The sequence below is a fragment of the Tachypleus tridentatus genome, chromosome 9 (genome assembly GCF_004210375.1).
Source record: "Tachypleus tridentatus isolate NWPU-2018 chromosome 9, ASM421037v1, whole genome shotgun sequence".
Taxonomy (NCBI): domain Eukaryota; kingdom Metazoa; phylum Arthropoda; class Merostomata; order Xiphosura; family Limulidae; genus Tachypleus; species Tachypleus tridentatus.
Window position 1 is genome coordinate 72,189,714 of NC_134833.1, and position 24,671 is coordinate 72,214,384.

The window sequence follows — 24,671 nt, forward strand, 5'->3', positions numbered from 1 at the left end:
TGCGACTTGATAAGTGATGAGAACATTACTTAGAGTTCTGAAACAGTCAAGTAGCTTTGGGTTGTCATTAATCTCAGTGGGACACCTGTTCTTTGGCAAAAAACTCAGTCATTACTTGTTGTTGACCTATCTTATAGATTTACTTCAGGCCATTCATTATATCTAGCTCCAGTAGTAGATGTAGATCTAGGAGGTGGATCAGCTCCAGTTCTGGCTTACTTTTGGGATCTCTACCACTAGATCCTAGTTGGGGTGATGCCTTCCTCTGATCAGCTGATTGAAAATATTAGAACTTTTGTCACTAGAATCTCTGTAAAAGTTGTATTCAAGACCAGAATCCCCATTAGCAGTATAGTGTTTCAGAAAGTACTAGAGAAAATGGTTCCAAACACAACTTGTTGACCTGAAATTTGTTTCAAAACAAATGACAGTGTTTCACAAAATATCTGGTCTATTTACAAAACGTGTAAAATAACATGGTTTTGATTACTTTTTAGCCAAAGGGGCATAAATGTTATCTCACTGTCACTGCCTGATGGGTAAATCAGGATTTTTGGCTAGAAAAATAATAGTATCTGATCATGTTTAAAAAAGCTAATTATTCAGTTGATTTACTAGTTATTTTTTTATGTAAATTCTTTTATTTACCAAAACAGTACATGCATTTGTTATTTTTGTCTTCACTAAATCCTAGATTTCATCTTTACACTAATATTCCTTTGTTAACTTTAACATTTAGAATAAGAGAAAAGATACAGTCTTAAAAGTTTTCTACTATATTGTTTGTAAAATTTTGTCTTTTTTATAGTTTTATTAAGATTTACATTTATTTGTAGTAAGAAAGTTTTTCTGAAAGGAAGATTTTGAAAATTTATTTTACATAAAAGGATGGAAAAACAGCACCTCAGTCAAATGGAAGTAATGTTGAATTAGAGGATCTGAAAAAAACTGTTACAGAGTACGAAGAAAAGATCATAAAGCTGGAATCGGAAGTTAATGAGGTTTGTATGAAACAGTAATTTAAAATAATTTATAAAATAATTATGCATGTTAATAATGTCTCTTATGTTTTGAAAGTTCTAAACATTAAATTTCATTGTGTTTGAGCATTGAAAAGTAGTGAATGTATTTATTTAGGTTAATACAATTTTATAGCAAAATGTAATGTCTGAGTGAACCCAAAATTTTTAAGTTGAAATGCAATTAACACATTTTTCTTTTTGAAGAATATCATACTAAACCTTCTGAAGTTTTAGTTCACAAAAAAAATACAATTTAATATTTTTTTCAGAATATCTAATTCAAATCTTAATTCATATAGTTGTAGAATAGTTTAAGATTTTTTTTTTCAGTGGCAACAGCGATATCTAGAAGAATCTACAATGCGACAAATTGCTGTAGATGCAGCTTCATTACCAAAGTAAGTTTTTTCATTATGTACTTATGAATATTTTATTCAGACAAAATGGAGTTTATGTAATAATTAAAGGTCTTTATTTCTTATATTCAGATTGACATTAGCTTGCCTTAATAAAATTGTTTGCTAATTATTTGCAATTATAGAAATAAAAGTATAATCATTTCAAATAAAATAATAATTTAAAAGTGAATCATAATTATGTTTTTCTGTGCAACAGTATAACAATTTGACACTGAAATTACCAAAACATATTTCAGTTTATGTTAATTCTTCATATACTTATCAAATAAACTATTAGCTCTGTCATATCAGGCTTAAGATTAAATCAACCTTGTGTCCCCAAAGTAATCTTCAGTTTCCACATTATAACATTTTTAATTGTTTTAGCAAAAGTTTGTTTGTATGTTAAGATTAAAAATACATTTGCTATCCTAAAATTTGTGAAATTTCATTTGTGTAATCTCTAAAAAAAATCCCAAACAAATGTCGCTTTTTCTCACTAAATCTAAATTCTGTCAGTTTCTTCTCCACCTTAATTTTATTCACATTTGGTCAATTTGATCAACCTTGTAACAACTGTAAAAAAGTACAAACATAATCTAACTTACCCCCTTTTATTTGTATAGTAACTGCATACTTTAACATGAAACTACAATGGTTTATCCTAAATAGCTTGTTAGAGTTGTTGTCTATAAAGGTTGTTAGAGTTTACATCTGTATACTTGAATTTTATTGTTGTTTGACCCATGTTTATGTGAATTACGTGAGCACAAGCTGTTAGCAAGCATACCTCATAAAGAAATTTTCATTATTTTACCTCATCTAATATTATCTACCCTAATCAATTTCTAATTTTTACATTTTAATTACTTTTGTAATAAAGAATATATGAAAAACAAGAAACATGGTGCTTACTTATGTCCTCCTGGTTTTTAGCCATTTACTGTCAATAAAAGTTAAGCCTACTTTTTTATATTAATGGTATTACTGTATTAAATAATTTTAATTTAATTAAGTAATGCATCTAAGCACACAAAATAACAGTACACACTAAACAATGTCCTGTAACTATCACAGTTTATTTGGCTTTTATGCTATATAATGGGAATCTTTAAAAATTTAGCTAAGTTTTACATGTTTGTAATGCAAGAGAAGTTTTCAATCTAGAGCTGAAATAGACAGTACTTTATACAGAAAGCACTATAACATAATATATCATTTGATGTATTGAGGTGGCATTCTAGTGAGTATAAATACTATAGTATTTATTAATTGGAAATTTGTGAAAAAGTGGATGTGAGAGGTGTGCATGGCAAGTTGGTCTGATTTTCTACTTTATTACTCTGCAAACAAATAATATTGAAGACTAAAAATTATGCTTTGCTTTAGCAATATCTACCATAATGAGTGTATTTCAGTGTGGCTGGTATGGGTATTAACACCTTTAATGATGAGCAAATAACATTTTGACCTTCCTAGGTCATCTTCAGGTTAGCAAAGAGTTTGGAACTGACTGTTGCTGGACATGTATTTGGAATGAAAGTATAAAAGGGTACAGGATTGTAGGGGGCATTGCAATTGGATGTTAGGTTATTAATTAGTATAGGTATAAAGGTGTTCCTTTATGTTGGTCTAATTTTGGTTTCAGTTGCTGTATAAGTAGGACTTCTTTGATCTTGTGTTTGTTCATATTTGTTTCCGTACTTAGTATTTGTGAGTTTTCTATGGTAATGTTGTGTTTACTTGATTTATAGTGTCCAAAAATGTGTGAAAGTGTTTTTTTGTGCTCTTTGAATCTAGTTTCCTATTTTCTGCTTGTTTCTTCATGGCAGTTGTTGCATTGTATTTTATAAATTATGTTGGCATTGTTTGTCAGTGTAGTTTTTACATAGTATGGACTTTAGTTTGTACCTGGTTTTTTAATAAATTTGGCATTTACTAAAATGTTTTGTTTTGTTTTAAGTTTTTACCAACTGTTGATTATTTTTTTTGCCAAGTTTTTTCCAACTGTTGGTTATTTTTTTGCTGATGTCGGGAACATATGCAGCAATATAAGGTTTTGTAGTTTAATGTATCTTGGGATTTATTGTTTGTTGTTGGTTTAGGTGTGTACATTTAATTTTTTCCCATGGTTTTTTGAGGAAATTTGTTGATGTTGATGAAGTGTTGCTTTATTTTGTTGATGTCATCGTTAATTTTATATGGTGAGCATAGTTTTATGGCTGTGTTTATTTGGTTTCTTAGTATGTTGAGTTTTTGTTTAGTTTCATGTGCTGAGTCCCAGGGAATGTATAATCCAGTTTGGGTGATTTTTCTGTGGATTTCTGTTTTGAATTGTGTATCAGTTCTAATGATTTTGAGGTTAAGAAATACTATTTGGTTAGTTTTTTTCTTGTTCACAGATGAACTTAATGTTGGGTTCTATTGAGATAATGTGACTGAAAAACTAGATGTGTGTTTTGTAGATGTGAATCCAGCAATTGTCTCATCAGCATACCTGTACCACTATACTGAATGTAAGGCTGAATTGATCACTTGAGATTCAATTGGTGTCATAAAAATGTGACTAGAACTGGTGACACAGGGTTCCCCATACTTAGGCTATTTATTTGTAGGTAGTTTTGTTTATTGAACATAAAGTTAGTTTTGGTGGTAGTGAATTCTGGAAGCATTGCTAATTGGTTACTGGGTGTTCTGTATCAATGGGTTGGGGTCTTGGATATAAAGTTCTAAGGCTATCTTGCAGGCTTCAGTTGTGGGTACTTATGTTAAGAGGGAGAGTACATCACAACTGTCCATTAAGGCTGTATGATTTAGTTGATTAAGAATATATTTAAAGTTTAAGAAGTCTTAGAAAAAGGACCCGGTTGATGTTGTATATTTAGAAAATGCCTGTGCTATGTTGTAGTTAAATGATTAATAGGTAAACATTATGGGTTGTAGTGAACGATAGGGTTTGTGAAGTTTGAGGGTACCATATAGTTGTGGTGTGCATGAATCGGTCTTTGGTAGGTAAGAATAAATGTTTTCTTGTATTTTTTGTTTTCAAGTGGGTTTCTCATCATGAAGAACCATAATAAGTGACCTTAAATTCCATATTTTTCAGAAGAGAGGTAAATAAATGAGAAAATAGGAAAGACTGAGACCTGAGACACAAATGTCAGTTGTCATACTGAAAAAGCTTGAATATTTTTAAAATATTTTCTTATGAAGTTAAGAACTTTAAATTTACAAAATATTAATGTTAACTATTCTTTATTGCAAAGTGCAGTTGTATTAGATTGTATTGATGTATGAGAATACAGGTTGAGCTTAAGTTCTTCTTAATTGGTCTGCATACTGTTTACTGTGTATTATGCATCTGAAATACAATACATAACGTGTATATTAAGTAAAAATCATTGTTACCTTGTCTGTTTGGTTACATGAAAGTTTTTCAGATGAGTTATAATAGTTTGTAGCTAAGTATTTCATGCTAGCTACGAGATACATTTTTATTGCTTTTTGATTTATTTTCTGCTTCTGCTAATTATAAATAATGTTAAATAGTTTAAGATCCTGAAAATTGAGTTTGTTTTCCAAGTGTAAATTTTAGATATTCACATAGTTGTGCAAAAATGCTGTATCTGAAATTCATTTGTTTATTTTTTGCTTTATACCTTAAGGAATACTGGTACTGTGTTAAAGTGATATAATAAAATGGTGTACATTTGAAGATAATTGTGACTTTTTCCTATAGTTTTTAACATGTTTTTGTGAATCTCAATAACTTTGAATTAATATCATTGGTGGTTTATTTTAATATCATGTGATAGTATACTGTAAGGGAACTGGTAATTGATAATTGTACTTAAACAGAAAATGTCATAATGCTCAGGTAAGAAGAAACATATATATATATATATATAGTAGAAAACAAGACCTACAGGCTTTGCATGAAGGTTGTTGGAATGGTAAAATGATTCTTGAGAAATGTATATGAGCAAGATAGTTGGCTGAAAATAATCAGATTGTATATATATTTTGTGCAATTCTTCAGATGTGTGGTATACATTTCATTAACATTACATAATGTGCTATTATTTATATTTATTTTTTCTAACAATATTTCATTTTATTTACTATTTTTGCTTTTCTTACCCAAAGAGATGCTAAAATAGCAGCCCTTGAGAGGACCTCTCAAGAGAGTGAGAAGCTGATTGCTCTAGTCAGGACAGAAAAACTTAAGCAGATGGATGAGTTGTATGCTGCACATAGGAAAACTGCAGAGTTGGAGGGAAGGTAAATAGTAATAGTTGGAAATATTGAATTAATTTCACTCAGAGTTTACTTGTATTCCATTTGAAATGTAGAATAAAGCCTGGTTAATTTTGAATATAATTGTAACAGGTTTCATATATACAAATTCTGTAGATGGTTTTTATTTTTCATTGATACAGAAATGGAAATAATTATGGAAATACACAAGCAGCACACATACACAGTTCACAAACAGTGATTAATGTGAAATGGATGGTGAAGTTATTCATGGTACAAAACAATGTCATTAAAAATGTGGAAGGAAATTTAAAAAGCTGTACAATGTAATAGTATTTTGTATGTAAGTCATTTCTATATTCCATCAAGATATTTAACCCCATGTTCTCTGTGCTTGGGGTTGCTGTTTTTCTGGAAGATAAATCCCTGGCTTATGAATCATATTTCTGAGGGAATTATATTATGGATCAGAATCTGTCTTATCAACAGTCTGTGTGCTTTTAGTGTTTTTTTTGTAAGTCACCAACTTGATCCCTCACTGCAAATGTTGTACTTTCAGTATGATTCAGTTCTCCTCGTTGCTATCAAATAAACTGTGTTGCCAGTGTGAACTTGGTGTAGTCTATAATCAGCACTTCTACTTTGCTCCTCGTTTTGTTTTTGGTTTGGTGTTACATTGAAATACGCATGTACACACACACAGTTAGGCAATTTTTACAGCAGTTTTCAAGTAGCTACATCTCCTTTATCTTAATGTTTATGTTACTTCTCTCAAAATTACACTTGCTGCTGATTTGCAGTATGGCCATTGGCAACATCTTCACCATCTTTACTCATTCATTGTCAGTCTTACAAAGAACATGCTGGGATATCCATCATGATGTTTGGAGAATTTGTTTTGGGATTTTACCTGTGCTATTTCTATTATTAATAATGATAGTTATATGTATCTTAGGACACTTAGGATTCTCTAACCTGGCTCTTTAGCCTATTCAAATTGAACATACCAAATACCCTATATTTTAATTAATACATTTAATATAAAAAAAAATTGTTAAATATTTTATTAAGTAAAAATATCCCTTAGAGTATAAATCTAGATGTAATACTGCAAAAATTAGATAAAGATTGAGCTTTATAATAATAAATTTGTTTCAGAATTAAAGACCTTGAGTCAAAACTAGCTGAGCGAGATGCCATGATTAAAGTTCTTCAACATCACTCCCAAGAGAAAGATGAAGTATTTCAAAATGCAGTTCTTGGTCGACCTTCCTGTCATACCCGTGCAGCCAGCACTGTTGGGCTATCTACGAACACATCACATACAACAACAACTGTTGGTTCATCGTTGGGCAAAGTCTCTTCTTCCTCTTGCATTCTTCACCGTCGAACAGGGAGCAAAGATGAACTCGGCAAGAATAGTTTTTGTAGATGTTATTTTAACACCTTAGATTTTTCAACTTTAAGTAAAAACCAAAATTAAAGTTGTAATTTTGCAGAGAAGCATTTCAAACAAAAGTGTTCATATATTATCCAAAACATTTTGACTGTATTAAGTTTATACACTTCATCTTACTTTCTAGTTTCTGTTACTTATTTCATTTCTTTAATAAACATTTTCTTTCAAGTGTGGTTTGCTAGAAATGAGTAGTTTACGTGAAAAGATACCATTAATGATATACCACATCATTTTATAACATTTGTGACATGAGACCATGTTTATTTACCATGATTCTGGGACTTGTTTACCTTTTGTTCAATACCTCAACTATCTTTACTTTCATTGTTAATGTTTCATACTTGTATGACATCAGTAACTTTGCCCTTGAGTATAAAGCTTTGAATAAGTTTTTATCTGTAAACAGTCAGTTAAATATATAAAAAAAGTTAATTATTATTTTCAGGTGCTTCTTCTGTTACGAAAGTTAAGTCTAGCGAATGTTTGACTACGTCTTCAGCAAACAGTGGTTTGCCAACTTCGAGCGACTCTGCTGATTCGAAGAAAAGTCTTGACGAACAAATGGAAGAGCTTGACTCAAGGTTATCTAACAAGGTATGAAATATACCAATAGGAATCTTATAAAAGAAATTTTTTTCCTTTATGGTCTTGAATTTACAAAGAAATTGCTTTCAGTCTTTTTATGCTTATTGTATTGATATATTATTCTTTCAAGATATTACTTTTTGATTAGAATGTATTTAATTTATCTTAGTTTTATAAGATTGTAAAATATGGCAAAGGTTAATTTATGTTAAGTTATTTTAAACATTACATAAATTCTTTTTAACCATTTAATTAGATTTGCTGTATTGTAGTAAGATTTATAACTGATGTCATAATTGTAAATTTGTGTAATTTTGATGGTTGAATTACAGTTTTTAGAAATATTATAATCACTGTGAAATTAAACTTGTTATTTTTGGAGGAATTAAACCCATAGTTTTTGTGATGAACAAGTGTACCTAAAAAAATGAATTGCTATTAGCATTGAGATAAGATGTATGACAAGAAAAAATCATTTTGTGATGAATTTATTATTATATAGTGAGTCATATAACAATAGGCTATGATTTTTAACTTGGCAATAAATATTTTGTGGTGAAAATTTATTAACTATCATTCAAGTATTAGATTTAGGCTTTATTACTTAAGAGTGTATTTTTCATACTAGTTCAGTTGTTTTAAGGGTCACTTTGTGTGTTTTATTGTTTCAGGCCTACAAAGGGCAGTATTATAATTTTGAAATCATTTAGTTAAATAACCTTATTTCATGGGGTGCTTACTAGCGTTTCTAAAAGTATGTCATGCTAAGACTTATTATATAATTTAGTATTTGTTTATTTTTGTTTGCTAGAACCTTTACTAAATTCCAAGAGTATGTCTTTAACTCCATTCACCCTGATGTTTTTTAATGTGCATGATGCAAAGTTTTAGTATCATACATTCAAAGTTTTATTTTTTGATTATGTTATATAAAATAGAACAGCATAAAATCTTAGGTAGTAATCCATATCTTAATAGTATGTTTTAAATTCTTCATTATACAAAGCAATATTTGAAAAAATCCTCAATTTCTCTTAGTGTGACATGACACATGTTTTGTTAACATGTCATTATTCCTATTTTACCCACTACCCCTTGAAAAAGTACAAAATTAAACGTAAATTACTCTCTATAAAATTGTCATTGCTCAAGTAAACCACATTTATTATAGTCTTCAACTTTGTGTGGTTACAGAGCTATCAAATAGAAATCAGATCACTCCCTGCCACAACCACTTGTAACATCTTTGCCTTCATAATTTATTAGTAGTTCACTCTTACGCTTGGTTATATATTACCTATAACCAATAGAAATTCAAGTTTTCTATCTATCAAGTGATGTGTTATGTAACATTATGTTCTGAATGGTAAAATGTCAGTTTCATTCTAAGTATGAAGAGTGTTCCCATGAGAAAGTTAACATCTAGGTTGGATGACTTTGTCACAACTGTTGTTTTAGAAGTAGGAAGCCAGAAAATGTTTGAGAGATAAGGGGATTTATCTTTGTTTTGCATGTTATTAGTTTATATTGTTTGGAGCATTATTTAATTAAATAAAAAATTAATTGTAATACTATGAGTAATATAAAAATTGAGGGATAACACTTTTCAACAACCAAAAGCAAGAGAAGAGAAAATTTGATAAATATTTTATTTCTTGTTTTTGTGTTAATTCTTTATATATAACTATAAAAGCAACTAAAATGTAAATAGAAGGATATTTTCAGGTTAGTTAAGATTAGATTAACTAAAATAAATATAATAAAAGGATTAACGAGGCATGTATGCAAGCAGTACATAATGTAATTTGATAGTGTAATGTGAGCTGCACATGCTCCAAGTGATTTGCAATTTATAAGTGCACAGACAGTAAGTAGTTTGTCATGTTCAAAGGGCAATAAAACAATAAAATTTAATTATAAATAGATGTATGGTGTTACAAACGTAGAGCTAGTTAGTATAAATAAATGTTTTATATAACAATATGAAGTCATTATAAAAGGAAAAAGGAATAATTTAGATTTTTTCTTTTCTTTTTTTTTGGTGGTTACAAGGTTGATAAGATTCACAATTTCTATTTGGAGAAAGATTACAGAAAATAATATATAAGCTGTCAAGTTTTACTGAAAAAAACATTTAAAATGTATTTAGGAGGTCTTCAGGGATTACACAAAGGAAGTTTGAGATTTTTGAGGTAAGGTAAAGTGTTTTTAATTTTAATATGAAAATTACTTTTCACATGGACTATTCAGAATAAATGCTCAATATATTTGTGATCAAATCTTTATTTTATAAGAGATACTTCATTAAAAGTAAGATTTTTGTATATGTTAAAAACTTGTAATATTAAATGAAATCCTGCCAAATGTGAAGATATACACATTATATGTAAAGTTAGAAGTATTAAATCTGAAAAGACTAAATGAGTACAAAGCAGTCTCGTATTTCGTTATATACACTAACCCCATGCTGAAAGAGTTAATTTAAGCATCTTTGCAGCGAGGAAGTTCAAATATGTGTGATTTTATGACAAAATGAGGTAATTCTGAAACAATGTGTGAAATTTATTATACTAGAAATAAAAAGTAGCTCACCAGCAATTTGATAAAGTATACAAGTTATGCACACTATTTGGCATATAATTTTGGAACACATTAACATATGAAAATAGAACACATTTTGTTTATCTGTTATTTGTTTCTTGTCTGTGGATGTTTAACTTGGGCTTAAAGCACTTGATACATTTACATGAAGTGCAGAGGATTGAATGTATATGTAATTAAAATTATTTTTGGAGAGCCTTATCACAGAGTTAGTCTATGTTGCAAATTCTGGTCATGTTGTATCTAATGGCTATGCATATTGCTAGTTGCCATGCATTATAGCATTCATTAAAAATGACTCCATCATAAGGTTATTGTGTCCAAAGTATATCATTCATCCCTATATATTTTATATAATTAATTTATTGAAATATGAAGATGTTTTGTTTTGCATGTGTATTGACAGTTTAATCACACAGGAATACTTGGCTTTTGTGTCTGGTGACATAACTGGTATGTATTCATATGCAATATTAACAACAATATTTGCTTCATTTTCTTGCTACTTTCCTCTCAGTGTGGATTCCTGTAAAAGGTTAGGGGACTTCCAGAGAAGGTTCTGTTCCTTTAGTTTACCTCCTCTAAGATCTAAATATCCACCTACATGTTTGCTCTGTGTGGCAACCCATGAAGAGGAGAAGAGGATTTTGGTAGTTGAGGGGTCCAACCCTAACACACCACTTTGGCCTTGAATTCCTGTAGATGGGTAGCCTTGGGGTGACTTCCATTGGGTCAGTCGGCTGGTCCACTTGGGCTAGGGTCAACCAAGTACCAGTGTTGGATGTTCTCAACAGGTGTTGCAGACATTGTATCTGATGCTGGTGTTTGGGTGTAGTGCTCACAAAACACTGGTTTTGCTGCAGTGTCTTTGGCACTGTAGTGCATCCCCTTGTAAGGGTCAATGGGCACTGACTCAATGGCTCAATGGCCTCTTTACTATGGATACTTCTCTTTCTCACAAAGTAAATAAAAATGAAAAAAATTGAAAAAAAACAGATGCTTGGGAAATGACTGTGCATGGACAACCCTGTCGTACAGTCAATATTACAACCAGATTCTACACCTCAATTTCTGATTATCCATTTCTTACCTAAGACATTCTTGGGGCAGATGTCTCCATTTTTAATACAGAAGGGATTAGAGGGACTTGCTGGCTCCCCAAAGTGAGTGAAGAAGTTGCACTCTGAAGACATTTTGATGGTAACATCTTCAACACAACATACCAAACTCTTCTTGAAATCAAAGGCCATTGGGGATATACCCATTGAGGTTACTCTCCATCCAATTTTGAATTCTTGCAGAGGAGTTATAGTTGAAAGGGATTTAAAGAACATTCCTGAGTTGGAGATCCTCAATGGTTTCTCCAGCCAAGGTGCTACTGCGGTGTGCTGAATCTTCATTCATAAATAAGGATGGAACAATGGACCCTGACAATGTTCTGATATTAACATTTACATAACCACATTCTCCTACCACAGTCAAAGGAGGTTATCTGAACTGCAAAATGTAGCCTTATGTTTCTAACCCTGTCAGATGTTTCCAGATGTTTTCATGTTAAGGTTCATTGATATGTGCTTGTTGTGGTGGTAAAGATCATGACACTTATGAGTGCAACGTGGAACCATACTATGTTAATCGTAGTGGCCCGCAACCCTCTTACTCTATTTCTTGCCCTAAATGGGTAGAAGAGGAAGAGGTACATTGCTTGAAGACTGTTAATAGTATCACCTACCCAGAGGCTCAGAAATTATTGTCCCCAACTCCCTCTTGGACATATGCTGCTGCACTCCATTTCACTGCCAGTGGGAACGCAGACAGATCTCTCCGTGCCTGCAACGGAGTCATTTGCAAAACATCTTAAGATCTTGTGCCTTCCATAAATAAGTTGACTCATCTATGTCTACTTCCATCTCCATCTCTACCACTCTTTCCATTGACTGCCCAGTTACATTTCATTCAGGTTCAAGTGTTTTCTCAGGCCCATCCTCTTGTGCAGCCACAAGAAGTAAATTGATCATTCATTTACACCCTAAGTTATTGGAATCTTTGTCCACAGACAGAGACCTGCCTACTTGACCCAGGGCAGGATCCATAGAGGTTGATAAATCTTCGTCCAATAAAGAAAAAACGTAGTCACAAACAGGTTTCCCTGCCACATTCTTCTCCACATAAATAAAAATGGCCACTCTTTTTCAATACAACTGTCGAGATTTTTGGTCAGATATAGATGTCATTCAGGATTTGATTGATTCTTATCACTTTGTGTCTCTTTCCTTACACAAAATATTTCTGAAACCATGCTGATACAGTCATCCTTCAGCAATTTTTCTTGTACAGAAATGACAGGTTGTGTGATAAATGAGTGCATGGTGGGGTGGCGGCATTGCTGGTTGATCAGCTTGTGTCCACCGTGTCTATGTTTTATGTCACTTGATACACCCTTGTGTTTTTTTGGGTCATACCATCACTATTTGTTCTTTCTACCTGTCTCCTGAAGAAATCTATAATCAGTCAGTCAGACCTTGATGCCCTCATTGAGCAGCTACTATCCCCCTTTTTACTATTAGGGGATTTTAATGGTCATAATATCCTCTGGGGTGGTTCTAGTGTTGATAGGATGGGTTGTGCTATAGAGCATATGTTCTTGTATCACAACCTATCTCTTTTCAATACTGGTTCTTATACTTATTTTCATGCACTGTTTTTACTGCTATAGATCTTTCTATCTGCTCCTCTTCACTTTTCACTTTCCTTGGAGGGTCGACAGTAATCCAAGGGGTAGTGATCATTTTCCTGTCATTCTGGGAGAGACTGGCTGTGGTCAATGCCATCCAACCCACATGCTTTGATGGAAGCTGTACCAAGTTAACTGGCCTTCTTTCACTGCTCTCAGAACTTGATCCTACCAAAATGTGTAAGCCATTGATAGATGACTGTGTGGCAGCAGCTGCTCAATGTATTCCTAAAACCTCAACATGTTTCCCACAGTATCCCCATCCTTGATGGAATTCTGCCTGCCACATGACAAGAAAAGCTCAAAAAAGGGCTTGGGATACCTTTCGTAGGTATTCCATTTTTAAACTGCATTGCATTTCAGTGAGCCCATGCACATGCTCAGCAGGTCAGATGTGAAAGCTAGAAGAAATCTTGGATTTACTATACCTCTAGGGTCTCTTCTATCACTAGTTCCAAAGTCATATAGGATAAAATTAGAATGGTTAGTGGCTAGTATACTTCTACTTCTTTTTCAGTCTTGTTCTCTGATGGCCAGGAAGTTGCTATTGCCCAGAGCATTGCCACTACTCTTGGCAAAAATATTTCTCATACATCTAGCACTTCTGCTTCATCCCCCACCTTCTTAGTAATCAATACATGGGCAGAATGATCACCTCTTTCCTTTTGGGCTGCTTGTTTCTATGACTGGAATCACCCCCTTACACTGATAGAACTTAAACTTGCTCTTCAGTCGGACCTGTTATTCTTCTGGTTGTTTTTAACTGGATCTGGCAAGAGAATATTTTTCCCAATGCTTGGTGCCATGCTGTTGTATTCCTCTTTCCTAAACCTGGAAGGATCTAAAGATTTCTTTTCAACTACCACCCAATTGCTTTGACAAGCTGCCCTTGTAAGATCTTAGAGAGGATAGTTAATGCTCATCTTATTTGGTTCTTTTAATCAAACAACGTCCTCTTACCCACTCAGTGTGGGTTCTGAAGACAGTGCTCCACCATAGACCACCTGATTTGACTTGAAACATCTATTGGGGAAGCCTTTTTCAAGTAACATCTTATTTCTCTATTTTCGACCTTGAGAAAGCTAATGATACAACAAGGACATATGGCATCTTACGAGACCTCCGCTTATATGGGTTGCATGGCAATTTACTACTTTTTATTAAACTTTTTTTTATTGAACTGGCAGTTCCAGGTCCATGTGGGTTTGAAACTTTCCCATTCTTTCCCACAGGAACTTGGAATCCCTCAGGGCTGTGTCTTGAATATTCACCCTGATCCTGAACTCTGTACAGGATAGTGCCCAGAACATCTTCTGTGTCCTCTTATCTACCTTTTAGAGGGCAGATCAATGTTTCTTGCTAAAAATCTATTGTGTCTTTACTTGATCAAAACTGGACCATGTGTGTCTAGTCTATGGCTCTGCCAGGACCTCGGCCTTGAAAATGTTGGCCATGCGTGGCAACCCGTGAAGGGGAGGAGAGGATCCTGGTGGTTGATGGGTCCAATCCTAACACACCACTTTGACCTTGAATTTTTGTAGATGGGTGGCCTAGGGGTGGCCTCCCTTGGGTCAATCAGCTGGTTCACTCAGTACCAGTGTCGGATGTTCTCAACAGGTTTTGTGGGCATTGTATCTGATGCTGGTGTTTGGGTATAGTGCTCACGAAACCCTGGTGTTGCTGCAGTGTCCTTGTTTGATATTGTAGTGCATCCCCTCATAGGGCTTCATGGTGGGTGGAGTCAGTGGGCACCGAAATTTCTGTTTCTTTATTATGGATACTCCAATTAAAAATCTTAATAAAATCATGAAAAAACAGTCTACTACCACGTCTTGAAGATTTTGAGCAGCAATCGTCACCATCCGTATCACCTGTTGTACCTCATTTTCTTATATTGCATTCACTTTCAGACAAACCTTTAGGGCAAATGTCTCCATTTTTCATTCAGAAGGGACTAGAAGGACTTGCTGGCTCTCCAAAGTCAGTAAAGAAGCTTCAGTCTGGTGACATATTGGTGGAAACATCCACATCTCAACACAGTGAACTCCTTGCATTCAAAGGCAATTGGGGATATATCTATTGAGGTTACACCTCATGTTACTTTGAATTCATCATGAGAAGTTATTGTTGAGAGGGATTTGAAGAACATCCCAGAGTCAGAGGTTCTCACTGGTTTCTCCATTCAAGGAGTTTCTGCAGTGAGGCGTGTATCCACGCGCAAAGATAGAATTATGATGCTGACCAATGTCCTAATTCTCTCGTCTGCCTGCCACCATCAGGGCAGATTATCTTAATTGCAGAATATGGCCATACATTCCAAACCCTTTCCTTTCATTTGTCCATGTCCTCAGTCAGACCTGCCCAATCGACCCAGGGCAAGATCCATCGAGGTCGATAGTTTTTCCTCGAATAAGGACAATAAGGAAAAAGACGTTGTCATAAACAGAAGGGTTCTCCACCCAATTCTCCTAATGTAAATAAAAATGGCCATCCTGATACAATGTAACTGTCGAGGTTTACGCTCTAATTTGGATGACATCAAAACACTGCTTGCTTCCTACCATCCTGTATGTTTTTCCATACAGGAAACATTTCTGAAACCTGGCGATACAGTCACCTTTCGGCAGTTTTCTTTGTACAGAAATGACAAGCTGTGTGATGGACGAGTGCATTGAAGGGTGGCACTGTTGGTTAATCAGCATGAGCCCACTCTGTCTTTGCCACTCTACACACCCTTGGAAGCCGTAGTTATCCGTGTTTTCTTGGGTCATACCATTACTGTTTGTTCTCTCTACCTGTCACCTGGAGAGATATGTCATCAATCATATCTTGATGCTCTCATTGAACAGTTGCCATCTCCTTTTTTCATCCTGGGGAACTTTAATGGACATCATCCCCTCTGGGGTAGTGCTGATATTGATAGGAGGGGTTGCTCTGTAGAGCATGTGCTCTCTGATCACAACCTTTCTCTTTTCAATACTAGTTCTTAGACTTATTTTCATGCACCTAGTCAGTCCTTTACTGCTAATGATCTCTCAACATGCTAACCTTCATTATTCTCCCATTTTTCATGGAGGGTTGACAGTAATCCATGAGGCAGTGATCATTTTCCTATAATTTTGAGAGAGATTGGACAGGGCCGATGCCACCTGACCCGCATGCCCCGGTGGAAGCTGGATCAGGCAAACTGGCACTCTTTCACCGCTCTCACAGAACTTGATCCTGCCATCAATATCAGTAACAGTGGCAACAGTAACTGACTGTATTATACAAGCAATTGCTCAGTGTTTTCCTAAAACATCGACACGCTTTCCACTATATCCTCATCCATGGTGGAATCCTGCCTACCACATGGCACTGAAGGTTCAAAAACAGGCATGGGATACTTTCCATAGATGTCCCACACTCTCAAACCGCATCACTTTCCAGAGGGCCTGCACATGCTGTGTGGATAACGTCAAAGCCAGAAGGAATCTTGGATTAAGTTCACAGCCAGTATATCTTTAACCAGCAGTTCCAAAGTCATATGGGGCACAATTTGAAAGGTCAGTGGGAAATATAATTTTGTCCCCTTCTCAATCTTGCTCTCTTATGGCCAGGAAGTAGCTGATACCTGGAGCATAGCCAATATTCTAGGTGAAAGATTTTGCTGGGTATCTAGCACTTCTGCTTCTTCCTTTACCTTCTTAGCCATCAAACCTCAGGCAGAGCAATCACCTCTTTCCTTTTGAGGTGATTGTCTCTATGATTATAATTGTCCCTTTACACTGGCTCTTCATTGGTCTGGCAGTACATCGGTCAGACCTGATGATGTACACTATGACATGCTGCGCCATCTGTCTCCTGTTTTTCTTGCTATTCTTCTGATTGTCTTTAACTGGATCTGGCAGAAGAATGTTTTTCTTGTTGCCTGGCACCAGGCTATTATCCTACCTTTCTCTAAGCCTGGGAAAGATCCCAAGATTCCTTCAAACTACCATCCAATTGCTTTGACGAGCTGTCTCTGTAAGACCTTAGAAAGGTTGGTTAATGCTCGACTTGTTTGGTTCCTCGAATCAAACAACCTCCTCTCGCCCACCCAGTGTGGGTTTCAATAACAGCATTCCACCATGGACCACCTGATTTGACTTGAAACGTCAATCAGAGAAGCCTTTCTCAAATGACAACATCTTGTATCAATATTCTTCGACATTGAGAAGGCTTAGGATACAACATGGAGGTATTGTATATATGAGTTACTTGGCCATTTGCCCATTTTTATTAACTTTTTAATGGACAAGATATTCCAAGTTTATTTTTGGTTTCGACACTTTTCTTTTCTGCAGGAACTTGGAGTCCCTCAGAGCTGTGTTCTGAGTGTTATACTTTTTGGTATAAAAATTAATGCCATCACTGAACAATTCCCTTTCACTGTTGCAAATGGGCTCTCTGTTGACGACTTTTCCATCTCATGTTAGTTGTCATGTATGTTGAGTGGCAGCTACAGACTGCCCTCAGTTGTTTACTGAAGTGGACCACAGCAAATGGCTTTAACTTTTCTCTCTCTTTAAAACCATTTGCATGCACTTTTGCCTCCAACAGGGTATTCATCAGTGAAGTTGTGCTGCCTGTGGTTCCAGAGACAAAGTTCTTGGGGCTTATCTTTGACTGTAAGCTGACCTTTATACCACAGATCCAGCAGCTACCAGTCAAATATAAAAGAGTACTGAACATCCTCCGTTTCCTCTCCTTCACGTCTTGGGGAGTGGATTGATGTTCTATGCTAAAGATATATTGTGCTCTTATTTAACCGAAACTTGACTATGGATCACTGGTCTATGGCTTTGCCAGAACCTTGGCTTTAAAGATGCTGGATCCCATTCGTCATCAAGGACTGTGGCTCTCCAATGGGGTTTTTCCACTCTTCCCTAGTTCAGAGCTTATACTTAGAGGCTCATGAACCTTCTTTGCATCTCTGCCATTTGCAATTGTCTTTACTGTATGCTTCAAAACTTCATTCCTTACCAAAGGATCTTTCCTGGGGTTGTATTTACATTCCTAGGTGGGCTATACTTTTTTTTTTTTTCAGAGTAGACGATCTGCCTATCCATACATGGACTATGGTCCTGTATTCAAGGCTCAGCTCCGTGCCAGCTGGCAGTCGACTTGGAGTGAGCAATGCGAAAACAAGCTTTTCCAAATAAAACCCCATATTGGACTTTGGCTGTCTTGCTTCCATAAAGATCAGAAAGAGAAAGCTGTTCTAACTAGACTATGCATTGGTCAAGTTTTTTAACTCATCATTTTCTTTTATTTGGAACTGATGCTCTAGTGTTTAGTTTGTGTAACACTCAGGTCACAATAAGTTACATTTTACTTTCTTGTTGTCATTATTACTCAACGATGGCACTATTTTAAACATGTTCTATCCCATGGTTTGTCCATAATGTTAGACAGTGTTATTGGTGATGGTGACACTGTCCACCTTGGTAATGTTTTTAGTTTTTTTAAATGCCATTACACCTTTTTAATGTGGCTCTTTTAAAAATCACAGTTTTTCCAGTTCAACTTTTTGAAAGTGGTCATAACATCAAATAACTTGGAACCAGGACTGGAAAGGCCAACTTCAGGTGACTGACGGTGGGTTTTGTACTTACCTGTTAGTCTTCCTAGTGAGTTATGATAATTATAGTTATGCTTCAGAAAGTCCTTTACAAGTTGAATTACTGTAGTTTTTCTCTTAACGTTGTAGACTAGATGTAAACGGGTTTTATGCTATTTATGTGTTGTTTTTTTTAAACATTGTTTTGTTTTATCTTAATTTTCTTTTATGAATTTTACTAAATTTACTTTTAACGTTTTACTAGATGTTTGGCACAAATAGCCAAGCTGCTTTGTGCCATAAAACACTGAACCAACCAACCAATCCTGCTACTTTGGATAAGTAATAGTTAAATGTTAGTTATGACTGCATACCACATCTTGGTGAACCCACACTCTGTTTTTCTTGGTACACAAAATTTACAATATTGGTGTTGTAATAAACAGAATTCATCCTCTTGTTTGTATCCACTTTCTGCTAACTGACCTCAGGTGTGGTATCCAGAGGTAATCATGGATTTTGTCAGAAAAGTATTGCAGTATGCTTTGTGCCATATTGACTAGTAGAAAAATGAAAAAGAACTTCTCACATCACTTTTGGACATCCCTCTGTTGACCTGTAGAAAATGCTTCATTGAGTTTCATGATGTACTACAATTTTGTCACTACTTTGTACCTTTCATGCAGATTTATGTCATGAAAACAACTTGTATACATGTAATTGTGTGATTTATTTTTTCTTTCAGATGAAGATATGTTTTGATTACTCACTGTTGTTTAAACAATTAAACAGCTTCTACCACTGACTTTTGTGTTTATGAATTCTGACTTGTTACAAGATGTTGCACACTGACTACCATATCTGAGGTATGACTTGTTGCAGGACTCTTTCTCATTTTTGTCTAGATAATTTAGAAATGTCATTGTGAACATGCCTTTATGATCTGAGCTCATGAATATTTTGCTTTGGAAATGGTTGTTACACATCTTTTCCAAGAATAATCGATTTCTGGTGTTGTGTAACCTATCTGATCCTGAACAGTGCCCAAGTATAGTTCTGATTCACACTATTCCATTATCACTATACCAGCTGCATTTATTATGTGACTTGCTCACTTTTATATTCAGCATTGTTTCAGCCAAATGTATCGTCACTGCCTGACCCTCTTTTTTACAGTGGTCTTTTACACCTTTCAATTCGTTCTCTTTCTGAACAGGATGAACTTAAATATTTATCTTGTATTTTGTTTATATTGTGGTTTTACATCTTTTCAAAAGCTTAGTCTAAAAATCATTCTTTACATTTTGTGCTCATATTTATATATATATATATATTTTATTAGTTATAGACTGTTAAAATTTCTTTTTAGGATTCAATCATCCATGCTTTAAGAGCTGAAAAGCAGCGATATCCAAGTCATTTCTGGAGAGTGTGATGAATTGTTTCATGTTACAAGTCACTTGAGGTAAATGTGAAAAATGATGCTATATGTTGCAAGTCATTTGTGATAAGAGTGTAAAGTAACACTGCTTATCATGAAATACGTTCTTCCCTACTGAAAAAAAAAAAAAAAATTCTAGACATCCCTTTTGATATAACATAGGAGACCATCAGGAAGTGTAGACTTGGAAGAAGGTGATGAGAACAAGTTGTGTAAAACCAAGTAAAAATATTATTATGGTCTTTCTGCAACAGAGTTAGTGCTTCTGTTAAAAGAAATTTTGTAATGGTAAAAGGTATTAATTTGGTATTTTCATGTTAAGAACATGAGGATTTAGAGAATGTGTTTATTTTGAACATACTGTGGCTATGGATTTCTATCATTTAACAAAATTAAGCATTTATAACAGTATAATTTTTCAGTTAATTGAATGACTTAAAACACATTTTACAGTCATATCTGTAGCTTCTCAACTCTTTAAGAGGTGAGTAATTTTTTTATACATTTGTATACGGAATATAATAAAGTAGTTTTCAAAAGTAGTATCTTGGCCACATAGAAAAGAATTGCATTTCTATGGTGGGAGTCAGTCACAACAAAAGTTCACACTGGTGTCCTACTTAATAGATAAAAGCACTGTACATAGTTATTGTAAAATATGTACACAGATTGTGTATATTTGAGATTGTTTGTACAGAGAAGTGCCCTGTACAGAATGTTTGGTAAATAAGTATGTGTCACAAGTGAAACCTGATGCTGTTGATAGTTCCTTTACTTTTAGAAAAGCATATTCTTTTTGGTTTGGTCCAAGACCCTTATCACTCTATTAAATCTTGTAGTCTGTACACTCGTTGTTATTTTTGAACTGGTAATAAGTATTTATGTATTTATTTTATCATCCACACAAATATCTGCATTCTAGTGTTGTCCTTTTAAAGTCTGATTAAGAGTTTATAGTATTTCAGACACTCACCATCTCGTGTATTTGGAAGGTCTTCAGCTGAATTAGATTGAAAGTTGCTAAAATGGATTTTACGCATGGAACAGTGAGGTCAGTTTTATATATTAAATATGGGTATGATGATTCCAGGTCTTTTTAACCTTGACATTTTACAGACATATTTTTATCATTGGAATAGATGTGTCACAGAAACTATGCTAGTTCATACTTCTAAAAATTCAGGTTTATTAAATGATCCTACTGGTCTCAGTCTTAAATGGAATTTTTAAGGTAGCAAAGTAGAATTACCAATATCTTTTTCAGTTATTTGGATCTTTAAATATTCTAAACTTTAAAATTCAACTTGTGATTCTACAAATATTTTTGTATGCTTGGTTATTGTGAACTTTTCCTTTATCAGTTGTCTGGAAAGAATTTGAATTTTGAGACTTTTGGAATGAAAAACTTTTATTCTTGTAGATTTGGGCTCTTCCTTAACAACCTTGATGCTATATTTATGATTTTGTCTCAGAACGTAGTGTTTTGTTTTGGTTTTTTTTCTTCGCAACAAGTAACTGTTTCACGTAGAAGGAAGGAAGTAGAATCAGTATTGTATGTACTGGTACAAACACAAACTTCTAAAATTTCTTCCAAATTTTACTCTTTTAGGCTAGTCTTTAAGTTGTTTGGTATACGTTAATTTGAAGATGGTGTGTGCTACCATGGAGAGTTTTATATGCTTTAAGAAAGCATCTGAAAATTAAAGTAGTATAAATAGTACAGAAGGAATATCCCTTTTGTTGGTGAAATATTGAATTTTTTTTAATTTATTTAAGTAACATGTTTTAAAATATCTTCACTAGAGCTAGATTTGTGTTTCCTGTGTTTAAAATTATTGTTACTTGCTGTACTATTATTACTAACTGAAGAAAAAATATTTTTTCAATCTTAATATGTGAGTGTATTAAAAGTTAACAGCAGTACTACAGTATGAAGTTTTGTAGTCCCATCTGTAACTGTACTGTGATTATAAATAGAATGCATTGTAATTAATTTTCTTGTTTCTATTGTATTGTTGATAGATCATGAGTGTGTGCTATGCAGTGTTGTAGATATTGTGGACTGTTGTACAGATGGGGCTCATGCTGGACATACCCCATCTAAGAATTTGTACAACTGCTTAGTATGTGCATTCTAACTTTTGAAATATTGGGTTACTTAAGTATGTTTGAATGTTTAGATGTTTTTCAAATGGTTTGTAAACTGAGTGTAGAATAAAATATCTTTCTCATATTTAGATTTCTTTATTGTGTAGAATGCACTAGTATAATGTTACTTAATTCAAGTTGAAAGAATGGGTTCTAGATTCTTCTGCTTGTTTGGTTTCATAATTAAAGTATAGACTGCTTAGTACTGACAGGAAGCTTTGGTGTTATAAATACACATATCTAGGTCAGAAGAATTAAACTATTTCTTACTTGTGAAAGAAAGAATCTCTTGAGTAAAAAAGAGATTGAAGTTTTGGAGCTGTCTTTCTCATACTTGGTTCATTGCTGGATTTAATAGTTAACTCACAAAAGATTTTTTAAATAGATAAGACAAAGTTTATTAAAGAATAATGGCAAAACCTGTCTTTGCTTAAGAAGACACAATGCACAATATTACCTATTACTTTATTACAATATTACTTTTTTTTGTAACTGTGAAGATATTATATTTGAAATGTTTTGCCATATAACTAAAATTATGATTCTTAAACACTTATTTTTGTCTTAAACATGTTTTATGTTGTTATGAAATGTATTTATGATACATTAACTTGTATGAAAATGCATGTGTTTGAGTGCAATAGAGCAGGGTTTCCTCTAAAGGATCTTAATATTCATATGTAGTATAGTTCATCTTATATTTTTAGTATTAACTAATTAAATGCATGCACCAGTACTATTTTGAAATACGAAATTCGTTTTGAATTGTAACAGTGAAATTATTTAAGTTACTTTTTATTGCTTTACATTATTTAATAAACTCAGTCACTGCTTTGTTTTATTATATTTGACACAGATATTTTTATGTTGGCAAGTCTCATTGCAATATTTTTTCCATTACACTTGAAATAGAAAGTGTTTTAAGAATGAGAATAATTTATTCCAGTGGAAGAAAGACTAATTTGCAACTTAAATGTGTATTTAAATCTGTACCTTTAACCATATTAAAATGCATAGTCTAGAATATCATCTTGACATTACTCTGGTGTAGTACAATACATTTCATGGGTATTTTTGTTGCTTATTAAGGAATGAAACTATAGCTGTTGATAAATTCATTATATGTTCTTATATATACATTTTAGAATCTGTTAAACATTTTTTAGATTCATTTTATTGTGTTAAGTTACCCCTGTTATAATAATTTCTTTTACAGGAAGTTTAATAATATAAAGGGACACCAACTGCAGTTGACATTATAGAAAAATACTTACCAGAAAGCGTAATAACAGATACAATAACTCTTTCTGCCAGTTTCTTGTAATGGAAAGCAAACAGCTAAAATATAATTGTATTTTTGGTGTGGTAATTATGAAAATACTATTGAATAAAATATCTGATTTCTAAAGTTAAATTTATAACTTTAATACATAACAAGGTATTAAATAGTTGACACTTATTACTATCTTTGTACCATTATTTTTCAACAGTACTCTGAATGTTCTGCAGTGATAGTTAAATTAAACCTGGTTTTAAAGGAATCTGTGCTTCCTTATTGTTGTACTTGCTTTTGTTGCACTGAATGCTTAATGTTGTATAGATATTGTGTTAATAAAAACATTGTTGTTACCTGTATTTTATGCCTTATAAATAAACATTTTCAGTGACTATTAAAAAGTAAATAGTACATATTAATTCAGAAAAATATACATGCTATTATAAAATTGTTCATAGTTCAATGATCTGAGTAGTAGACAACATATGCACCACAGACAGAAATCTAATAACTGGACAACAATATTAAACATTAACATAATAAAAAATAAATAAATTATGTGAATAAACATGAAGACCTAATAGGTTTCTTAGAATATATACTTACATATGGATATTGCATCAATATATATTTTTGATATAAAACAGTTTTTCACATTCCAATGCAATGAAATGCATTGAAAGTTTTGAAATGCAATGCTTTTTCAAGTTTAATGTGATATATTTTGATATTGGATTGGTACAATTTCTTGTAAAAGGAAGCCATGTACTAGTGACGAAAGTTGCAAGCATTTGTGGGAGTTGTAATGCAGATTTAGGAAAATTTGAGCTAATATAGACATGGATCTTGTTCTATAGCATGAATTGATGAAGGATGTTATCTGTTGCATCATTGGATGTTGGTATCTAACATTATCCTAGGAGTGAAGCTGTTTTACAATTATTACTTGTATGAATTATATTTTTGTACTTCTGTAATCCAGTGGTTGATTGATCATCCATAGAGAGAGTGGCTTTCTTTAACTAATTAGTTTTTATTCTGGAGCAGTTCAAATTTTTGTTGCAATGCTGTAATTTTTCACCCTTTGAGTTTAGTTTTGCAAATCATATATTATCCTTTCAGTTTCTCTTTTATAGTAATTCACTCAACTTCAGAAAGAAACAATTTTT

The 24,671-nt window shown here is 33.4% G+C and overlaps 1 protein-coding gene across 6 annotated transcripts in view; it reads left to right on the forward strand.

Annotated features, from left to right (window-relative positions):
* The window catches only part of LOC143225475 (uncharacterized), a 48,598-nt gene extending 24,737 nt beyond the window's left edge, over positions 1-23,861 (forward strand). Inside the window, exons 10-17 of one of the 6 annotated variants that reach the window (XR_013013871.1) lie at positions 888-1,001; positions 1,353-1,420; positions 5,567-5,701; positions 6,836-7,089; positions 7,582-7,730; positions 20,007-20,102; positions 21,036-21,129; positions 22,101-23,861. Coding sequence is in view for 4 of the 6 variants with exons in the window: in XM_076454946.1 (XP_076311061.1) it covers positions 888-1,001; positions 1,353-1,420; positions 5,567-5,701; positions 6,836-7,089; positions 7,582-7,730; positions 20,007-20,072 (786 nt within the window). In the remaining 2 variants the exon portion in view is untranslated. Of the gene's footprint in view, positions 1-887; positions 1,002-1,352; positions 1,421-5,566; positions 5,702-6,835; positions 7,090-7,581; positions 7,731-9,870; positions 9,914-19,382; positions 19,574-20,006 lie in introns of those variants that run through there. The other 5 variants (XR_013013872.1, XM_076454946.1, XM_076454948.1 and 2 more) reach the window with 5 other exon arrangements.
* Positions 23,862-24,671: the final 810 nt, after the last annotated feature.